Source organism: Haliotis rufescens, unplaced genomic scaffold, assembly GCF_023055435.1.
Source record: "Haliotis rufescens isolate VD_foot unplaced genomic scaffold, xgHalRufe1.0.p SCAF_12, whole genome shotgun sequence".
NCBI classification, from domain to species: Eukaryota; Metazoa; Mollusca; class Gastropoda; order Lepetellida; family Haliotidae; genus Haliotis; species Haliotis rufescens.
Genome location: NW_025963802.1, coordinates 42193367 through 42204225, shown reverse-complemented (window position 1 = coordinate 42204225; position 10859 = coordinate 42193367). Strand labels below are relative to the sequence as shown.

At 40.6% G+C, this 10859-nt stretch overlaps 1 protein-coding gene across 2 annotated transcripts in view; it reads right to left on the bottom strand.

Moving 5' to 3' along the window:
- Positions 1 to 401: 401 nt before the first annotated feature.
- Positions 402 to 10859, bottom strand: part of LOC124113894 — a 14405-nt gene continuing 3947 nt past the window's right edge. For both annotated transcript variants that reach the window (XM_048393701.1, XM_048393700.1), the window contains exons 6-12: positions 10150 to 10374; positions 9652 to 9724; positions 9038 to 9181; positions 8335 to 8403; positions 7362 to 7544; positions 6281 to 6475; positions 402 to 1587 (exon numbers count right to left, since the gene is read on the bottom strand). In XM_048393701.1, coding sequence (XP_048249658.1) covers positions 1388 to 1587; positions 6281 to 6475; positions 7362 to 7544; positions 8335 to 8403; positions 9038 to 9181; positions 9652 to 9724; positions 10150 to 10374 — 1089 coding nt within the window. In that variant the 3' untranslated portion in view covers positions 402 to 1387. The remainder of the gene's footprint in view (positions 1588 to 6280; positions 6476 to 7361; positions 7545 to 8334; positions 8404 to 9037; positions 9182 to 9651; positions 9725 to 10149; positions 10375 to 10859) is intronic.

Sequence of the window (10859 nt, the reverse complement as noted above, 5' to 3'; positions counted from 1 at the left end):
AGCGCCCTGGGCGCTTATTACGTCGAATACGGTAAATTAGAATTTTCCTTGAAAATCAAAATAATCAGCCACAGATTAGTGCTGCAAACCGTTGGTGACTGATGGATAACAGTCATTTCAATTATATAAATAAAGCGACAAAACCATATCCAATAGAAATCTCTGCATGAAGCAGAGTCGATTGAACGATTCCGACTATATCACAAGCAGGGAACCGGGTGTTCAGGCTCGCTGACTTGGTTGATGCATGTCATCGTATCCCAATTGCATGGATCGATACACATGATATCAATCACTGGAGTGTCTGGTCCAGACTCGATTACTTACAAACCACGGTCATATAGCTCGAATATTGCTGACAGCGGTGCTAAACAACAAACAAACAAAACAAACACAATACATACATTTCTACAAAATTTCAATTCCAATATTCTTGCAACATCAGGATGAAGGACACCGGAAATGGGTTTCACACATTGTATGGCACAAAGACAAAACTCTTTTACGACAGTTAAAGTAAAAAAAGTCTAAAGTCTAAATACAAAAGATAAATGTGTGGATAGCAATCCTATGGTTGTTGTATTGTCAATGACATCTTGGTGATAGTTCATACCTAAACGCCCTGATATAACATTGAAATATTGTAAGTGGCGTAAAACACAAATCACTTATAGTGCGATAACATTGTCACAACAAATGTACGGATAATCGCATATATGTCTTGCATGATATTAATCACTGGATTGTCTGGTCCAGCCTCGATCATTTACAGACCGCCGTCATATAGCTTGAATATTGCTGAGTGCGGCGTATTAAACAACAAATAAACAAACACACAAAAACTATCAAATAGTAATATAATAGGAATGATACTATGATAGTTAAAAAAATCCTCGGTTTACTTTCTTTTGCCCCTCAGTTTATATTGGTAGCATATTCTTCATAAGTAAAGATTAATGAAGACCTGGCTAGCGTATACATGAACAAACGATAATGTAAAATAATCTGAATACATTTCTGTACTATGGTGATTACATAAGGTGGTTACATAATGTTTAAACCTGTGAAGATTCCGGGGTTGAATAGGTCTTCAGCAACCCTTGCCTGTCGTAAAAGGTGACTATGCTTGTCGTAAAAGACGACTAACGGGATCGGGTGGTCAGGCTCGCTGACTTGGTTGATGCATGTCATCGTATCCCAATTGCGTGGGTTGATGCTCATGATATTAATCACTGGATTGTCTGGTCCAGACTCGATTATTTACAGATCGCCGTCATAAAGTTGGAATATTGCTGAGTGCGGCGTTAAACAACAAACCAACCAACCAACATAATGTTTACAAGATCTTGGTACGCTTTTCTCCTGCTTGTTATTGCGACATGACTTCTCATTCGAAATTGATGTAACTGTGAGGAGGTATCTCTTTGGTAAGCTCCATCTTAAATTCCTCGGCAGCGTTCCGGTTCGTGTCTTCCGAGTCCGAAGTTATGATATATTGACATCCAGCAATCGTCACAACCCTTGTGGACAGACGACTAACCTGGGACAGGTGCGCTTTCTCCGCGTACGTCCCCTTCCATAGGTCCTCTGGGAGGAACGATAAAGGCATTTGTGATTTGGACATTAACGACATATTTCAAATATTTAGGAAGATGTTCAATTTTGGACATTTCAGTCAAAACTACAATAACTAAACAATAGAATGGTATGATGCGTTCTCGTTATCAGTAATTCTTTAATATTCAACAGACATCAAGATTTTACTTTTGTAAATGTTTTAGTAGTGAAAGTAGTGTAGCAAATGGTTGAAGAAAATAAAAGCAACAAAACCCTTGTCATTCGGGAAGTTCGGGAAGGGGGAGTCTGAAGGCGGCTAGTGGGGCCTATACAGAAGCCCTTGCTCGTTTCTTATTTACTTGTCTACACCCGTGAAGATCCGGGTTTCAATAGGTCTTCAATCTTCAGCAACCCATGTTTGCCGTAAAAGGCGACTATGCTTGTAAGAGGCGACTAACGGGATAGGGTGGTCAGGCTCGCTGACTTGGTTGATACATGTCATCAATCCAATTTGTGAGGATTGATGCTCATGATATCAATTACTGGATTGCCTGGTCCAGACTCGATTATTTACAGACCGCCGTCATATAGCTGGAATATTGCTATATATTTAGTACGGCAAACAAACACGAATTGGACGAATTGGACACCTAATTGTAAACGCCGACGTCCTGCCCACTTCCAAAACAATTCTGTATTCTGAGTACGGAGAAATGCTGTTTTAAGACATTCGACAGTGCCACAATTCTGTACATTCATGAGTGCATTTCACAATATTCATTCTTGAGCACGGTACTTATGCCACTCCCACCTATTAGACCTAAACTATGTGTTTCAATATAATTTATTGATTATTTTCTTATACTGTGTCGTCATGTACTGATTTTGCAAATTTATAAATTAGTACTTTCTGTCGGTCTTATTTATTGGTGAATCATTGTGGTCCAACTTTAATATCACCTCGTAATAATTGGTACCACCATAGTTTTGTTTATGAACGTGTGCTTTAATTACTTTTTAAAAAAATATCAATATTTGCGAGATATGTACAACGTATATTTGCGGACGAAACGTGAGATAAACTAAAGTTTAGATATAAATATAAATAATTAAATGTTAAATCTTGAAACCAAAGACATAACATGAGGAGATTAAGAAAGAAGGAAATGTGCAAAAGGCAAATTATGTTAAAATAACCAGAAAACATAGCTTAAAAATATATGAGGAACGATATTTGATCAAGATATCCATATGCAAATCGCTTGAAAACGGTTTCATTTCTGTGTCGTGAGAAACGATTTACTAATATTTCTTGTAAGGAAGAAAATTTATGGATGTCAACTTCTCTATTATGAGGAACACAACGTTTCGGAGTGTATACTTACTCCTTCATCCTGGTGAACGATATCATGATGACGGAGTATATACTTACTCCTTCATCCTGGTGAACGATCTCATGATGACGTAGTGTATACTTACTCCTTCATCCTGATGAACGATATCATGATGACGGAGTATATACTTACTCCTTCATCCTGGTGAACGATCTCATGATGACGGAGTATATACTTACTACTTCATCCTGGTGAACGATCTCATGATGACGTAGTGTATACTTACTCCTTCATCCTGGTGAACGATCTCATGATGACGTAGTGTATACTTACTCCTTCATCCTGATGAACGATATCATGATGACGGAGTATATACTTACTCCTTCATCCTGGTGAACGATATCATGATGACGGAGTATATACTTACTCCTTCATCCTGGTGAACGATCTCATGATGACGGAGTATATACTTACTACTTCATCCTGGTGAACGATCTCATGATGACGTAGTGTATACTTACTCCTTCATCCTGGTGAACGATCTCATGATGACGGAGTGTATACTTACTCCTTCATCCTGATGAACGATATCATGATGACGGAGTATATACTTACTCCTTCATCCTGGTGAACGATATCATGATGACGGAGTATATACTTACTCCTTCATCCTGGTGAACGATCTCATGATGACGGAGTATATACTTACTCCTTCATCCTGGTGAACGATCTCATGATGACGGAGTATATACTTACTCCTTCATCCTGATGAACGATATCATGATGACGGAGTATATACTTACTCCTTCATCCTGGTGAACGATCTCATGATGACGGAGTGTATACTTACTCCTTCATCCTGGTGAACGATATCATGATGACGTAGTGTATACTTACTCCTTCATCCTGATGCACGATCTCATGATGACGGAGTATATACTTACTCCTTCATCCTGGTGAACGATCTCATGATGACGGAGTGTATACTTACTCCTTCATCCTGGTGAACGATATCATGATGACGTAGTGTATACTTACTCCTTCATCCTGGTGAACGATATCATGATGACGGAGTGTATACTTACTCCTTCATCCTGATGACTGATATCATGATGACATAGTGTATACTTACACCTTCATCCTGATGAACGATATCATGATGACGTAGTGTATACTTACTCCTTCATCCTGATGAACGATATCATGATGACGTTGTGTATACTGATTCCTTCATCCCGATGAACGATATCATGATGAGGTAGTGTATACTTACTCCTTCATCCTGGAGAACGATATCATGATGACGGAGTACATACTTACTCCTTCATCCTGGTGAACGATCTCATGATGACGTAGTATATACTTACTCCTTCATCCTGATGCACGATCTCATGATGACGGAGTATATACTTACTCCTTCATCCTGGTGAACGATATCATGATGATGGAGCATATACTTACTCCTTCATCCTGGTGAACGATATCATGATGATGGAGCATATACTTACTCCTTCATCCTGGTGAACGATATCATGATGACGGAGTATACACTGACTCCTTCATCCCGGTGAACGATATCATGATGACGTAGTATATACTTACTCCTTCATCCTGGTGAACGATATCATGATGACGGAGTATATACTTACTCCTTCATCTTGATGCACGATCTCATGATGACGGAGTATATACTTACTCCTTCATCCTGATGCACGATCTCATGATGACGGAGTATATACTTACTCCTTCATCCTGATGAACGATATCATGATGACGTAGTGTATACTTACTCCTTTATCCTGGTGAACGATCTCATGATGACATAGTATATACTTACTCCTTCATCCTGGTGAACGATATCAGGATGACGTTGTGTATACTGATTCCTTCATCCCGATGAACGATATCATGATGACGTAGTATATACTTACTCCTTTATCCTGGTGAACGATCTCATGATGACGTAGTATATACTTACACCTTCATCCTGGTGAACGATATCATGATGACGGAGTATATACTTACTCCTTCATCCCGATGAACGATATCATGATGACGTAGTATATACTTACTCCTTCATCCTGGTGAACGATCTCATGATGACGAAGTGTATACTTACTACTTTATCCTGGTGAACGATATCATGAAGACGGAGTATACACTGACTCCTTCATCCTGGTGAACGATCTCATGATGACGGAGTATATACTTACTCCTTCATCCTGATGAACGATATCATGATGACAGAGTATATACTTACTCCTTCATCCTGATGAACGATATCATGATGACGGAGTATATACTTACTCCTTCATCCTGATGAACGATATTATGATGACAGAGTATATACTTACTACTTCATCCTGGTGAACGATCTCATGATGACGGAGTATATACTTACTACTTCATCCTGGTGAACGATCTCATGATGACGGAGTATATACTTACTCCTTCATCCTGATGAACGATATCATGATGAAGGAGTCGATACTTACTCCTTCATCCTGGTGAACGATCTCATGATGACGGAGTATATACTTACTCCTTCATCCTGATGAACGATATCATGATGACGTAGTGTATACTTACTCATTCATCCTGATGAACGATATTATGATGACAGAGTATATACTTACTCCTTCATCCTGGTGAACGATCTCATGATGACGGAGTATATACTTACTCCTTCATCCTGGAGAACGATATCATGATGACGTAGTGTATACTTACTCTTTCATCCTGGTGAACGATATCATGATGACGTAGTGTATACTTACTCCTTCATCCTAGGGAACGATCTCATGATGACGGAGTATATACTTACTCCTTCATCCTGATGAACGATATCATGATGACGTAGTGTATACTTACTCTTTCATCCTGGTGAACGATATCATGATGACAGAGTATATACTAACTCCTTCATCCTGGTGAACGATATCATGACCGAGTGTATACTTACTACTTCATCCTGGTGAATGATATCATGATGACAGAGTATATACTAACTCCTTCATCCTGGTGAACGATATCATGATGACCGAGTGTATACTTACTACTTCATCCTGGTGAATGATATCATGATGACGGACTATGTACTTACTCCTTCATCCTGGTGAACGATATCATGATGAAGGAGTAAGTATATACGCCGACACGTTGTGTTCCTCATAATAAAGAAGTTGATATTCGTACATTCTCTGCCTTATGTGTGTCACTTCTAAATGCCTTTCAAAGACTTAAAATTTCACAGGTTCCCAGATCGATTGCTCCACAACGGTGTTATCTCCCTTTAATCGTCCAATGAAGCGGCCATGTCTTGCCCACTCGCAAACTGTCAAATATGCAACATCAATTCTAAATCTAACTTTTCAAAAAAACATCCATACCTGCAACCGGCGACCTGTCGATGTTAGCACGAACTTGCAGCTCACCCTTGCACAACTCTGCTAGTTTGGTGACAAATGGTGAAAATGTGTGGATTTCAGGGATGATGACTGTGACAACATGCACACAGCCGCTGGCTTTCGTCACTCCAGCGTGCACCAACCGAGCAGCAGCATTTGGTTTTTTCGCCATTGTGCCTGTAAAAGCATACATACATATAAAACATCAACATCCGAGAATAAACACTCTCAGATATCCGCCGAAACAGATTCCATTGGGCGGAAAAGGAAAAAAAGCGGTGAAAATTATATGAATGGATCACTGAAAATCAGTGCTGGAACAGGTGTTCAAGCAGAGGGTAAGCATGTCGTTCTCTAACGGTAGCACCCTCCACTTATAGAATGTGCATGAAAATGTTTCCCGACGCAACGGTGACATGTAACACACCAGACAATCAGACACACAAAACAAGATACAGTAAACTACGGTTATAACGACCTCAAAGGGACTACTAATTTTAGTTCGTTATAACCGTAGTTCGTTATAAATACATATACAGCATGACTACAGCAAGTAGTCGGGACCAAAAAGTAAGTTCGTTATATCCGCCAGTTCGTTATAAGCGTGTTCGTTATAACCGTAGTTTACTGTAGATGTTTGAAAGTGTCAGTGCTACTCAATGCAAATTGACGTTTGTACATTATTGTTATGGAACCAGGGTTCGAGGTGATGAACTGATATATTCAGTTATATCGAGAGTAAAGACAACCGCAGATTCTTCCTGGGAAAATTTCTAAAAACCTGTCCATTGTTTCGACAGGGGAATGATCAGATTGTTATTGCATGAAACATAATATCACCAAAACATCCCCCAAGCTGACCCGCTGACCAGATGTATCTAAGCTGTATAAGATACCATGCCTTGACTAGAATGGTAACAAACTGAAAGACATTACTTACCATTTAAGTTCTAGCCTCACTTTCAGGACCCAATATAATGCAGGATGAAGGAGTAAGTATATGCACTTTGGATACATAACTAAATGCCTTTATGGATGCAGTCATCGTGCCAGCAGCTCTCACCTGAAGGAGCGATGGGGATGGTGATGGTGTTGCGCTGTAGTTTGTCACCAGCGTTTCTTATCCCTTCTGCAATAGCTTGACTCGCGAGTTCTAGCTTGTTCTCAGGGCAGTAAGAGTGTATCAGCGTCCCCGTAGCCAGGGTTGTACTGTCCAGAGCACACATGGTCTCGCTTAGTTCAGACACTGTAACAACGGGTATTTTTATGAGAAAAATAAACAGATAACAAAGACAGATATGACACTATTGTGTGACATTTCGCAATTTATTACTGCTATGGCTTGATACCTCAAATCGTGTTGACTTCAGAGCTGGTAGATATATACTGATGAGCCAAAGCTAAGAAAGGCATGCTCCGTGGACATACATCGATCCTAAATTAATGAATGAGGTTCGGTGAAATGGGGATTAACGTCGCGTTCAAGATTATTGCACTTATATGGCGACTAGCAATGCACGTGAGTGTGGCTGCGTGTACTAGTCCGGGTCTATGCCCATTTTATAGTGCTAACCCACTGAGATACCATGTCACAGTTTAACATGAATACCCTTCTCAGACACAGTATACTGACCCCAAGCCGACCAGTCCTCTTTTCGCCCCTTATTGCCGTGCGCCAGGCAGTTAACAAGTACCTTCTTTTAACATCTTTTGGTATGACACAACCGGGGATCGATCCCAGGACCTTCCGCAGATTCTCTACCAGTCAACCACGGAGGCGGTGAATGAATGAATGAATGAGAGATTGAACGATCTTTATCGATGATCTATGTTTTCTGCATCGATAATCCATATGATATTAGTGAGTGAGTATGGTTTTACGCCGCTTTTAGCAATATTCCAGCGTTATCAGGGCGGGGGACACCAGAAATGGGCTTAACACATTGTACCCATGTCGGGAATCGAACCCGGGTCTCGGCGTGATGATCGAGCGCTTTAACCAACTAGGCAACCCCCATATGCTATTAAACACAAACCATAAGCGGCGCCTTGCCATTCTATTCTTTGTGGATATATGCTCATAAGCCCTGGATTCTCTGCCGGATCTGTAATACAAGGTATACATAGGTTATGACTATTTCTCTCGGAACGTTCATCTTGTGGTACTTTGTAGAAAAAAAATGTTTGAACATTTTCCACGAATTTCATGTTTTGGTTCACAAATTTGTTTGTTGTTTCACGCCACTGTCAGCAGTATCACGGCTTTACGGCTTCACCAAAATAATCGCGTCGGTACCAGACAAACCAGTGATTGATATTATGAGCAAAGTGATATTGCCTGTCCACCCAATCCATTTACTGTGACAACCAAAGGTTACGAGAGACTTTATTCACCACCTAAACATTACATACCTCATACGATTTAATTCATGATTTTACTTTACTTTATCTAACCCGTGAAGATCCGGGGTAGAATAGGTCTTCAGCAACCCATGCTTGCCGTTAAAGGTAAGTATGCTTGTCGCGAAAGGCGACTAACGGGATCGGGTGGTCAGGCTCGTTGACTTGGTTGATGCATGTCATTGTATCCCAATTGCGTGGATCGATGCTCATGATGTCAATCGCAGGATTGTCTTGTCTGACTCGGTTATTTACAAACGGCCGTCATATAGCCGGAATATTGCTGAGTGTTAAAACAACAAACAAACAAACAAACAAACGTACAAACAAACAACTTACTCTCTATCTCCTTATCATTCCACAGAACAAGGAGAACCTCCGTGACTTCCTTGGCATCATGCACCTCGCCGTTTACAACCTGCAGAAGGGTGTTACCCACGTGGACTCGAACCTCGCACTTCCGCTTGTGGTCCTTTTTCATCTCTATACATAGATGCGAAATAGAAACATTTACCGCAGACAATAAATATACATCCACGAAAATAGAAAGTCACAAAAGATAACGTGTTGAGGAAAGTCATTTGATCACACAAGTGTCATGTAACATTATCCATGTTGCCTAGCAACTCTTTATTCCGTAGATGTCAGGAGCATTATATTTACCCTCAAGGCAAAACTGTTCTATCTATCCATTGTTATTTCGCGGATTACCATGGGAAAGTTTGTATTTACTGTTACGTGAGTGAGTGAGTATAGTTTTACGCCGCTTTTGGCAATATTCCAGCAGTACACCAGAATAGGCTTCACACATTGTACCCATGTGATGAGCGAACGCTTCAACCACTAGGCTACCCCACCGCCCCTTACTGTTTAGTAGGGTACTATCTAACATTCATCTAATGTATATAACGATAGTATTTAGATCTTCTATCAACGCCATTTCGACTTCGCACCTTCGTGAAACTCCTGTATTCCCGTGAGATGCCTTGTCTTCAGCTTGTATGTATGGCGATGAGCTAGAAACAGCTAAAAAACAACAAAAAACAGTTTTAAATGCTCAGGAACTACATACATTAGACCCTCTTTTCAACCAAAAAAACAATAATTAACATTGGTAGCATAAACTTGTTATAACTTGCTGAAAATGTAGTTTAAAGATCACAAATCATCGAGTGAGCGTGGTTTTAACACAAATTTGAACAATATTTCAGTTATATCACAGCGCGCCCTTTATGTCTCATGTATTTGACGTTTACATCTTTGGTAAACCCCACATGCATGTGCCTGGTGCTGACTAACCAACAAACATAATCAGGATTCGAACCAACGCTCATAGGTGTCTGGCACGCCCGAGGGACGTAACCCTGCGCCACGATATTGCGCCAAAGTGGACGACATGATCGCAAGTGCGGCCCACACAAGAATAATAACTTCAGAAAACTAAACAATACCTGTTTCACCGAGAGCTTTGTTTCGGGGTAGATCACGATAATGATCTCACTGATAGACCCAGTTCCCTTGTCCTCGTTGAAGAGACGGATAGCTTTGTACATCAGCTGGACCACGTGTTGGACTGGGTACTTCAGGACTCCAGTTCCAAGGGCAGGGAAGGCAATAGAGGTGTACCGTTTCTCTGATGCCTTGATGAGACAGTTGAATACCAAGGACACCATCCACTGCACAAGGAAACAGATCTGAACTACCCTTTGGGAATATTTCAATTGAATGATGTTGCGAAATTCAGTGTTGCAGATTTATGATATATATTAATGTATATTATTGCTCTGTGTCATGTAGAACCCAGTCTACCAGAGCATTGAGATGTTGGATGTTTTCTTACCAACTGTATTCACGGAGGATCTAAACATCTAAACAAGTCTGTTGATGTAACACATGAAATTGTCACAACCAAGTTGATGGTAGTCAAGATGCTCTTTCAAGAGTGTGTGTGCTTGTACTAGTGCAGATTGAAGCCGATTTTATAGTGCTAGCCCAGTGAGACACCATGCCGCAGTTTAACATGAATACCCCTCTCAGACACAGTATACTGACTCCGAGCCGACCAGTCCCTGTTTTAGGCCCTTAATGTCGAGCGCCAACAAGCAGGGTAACAACGAGTACCATATTTTAACATCTTTTGGTAGGACGCGGCCGGGGATCG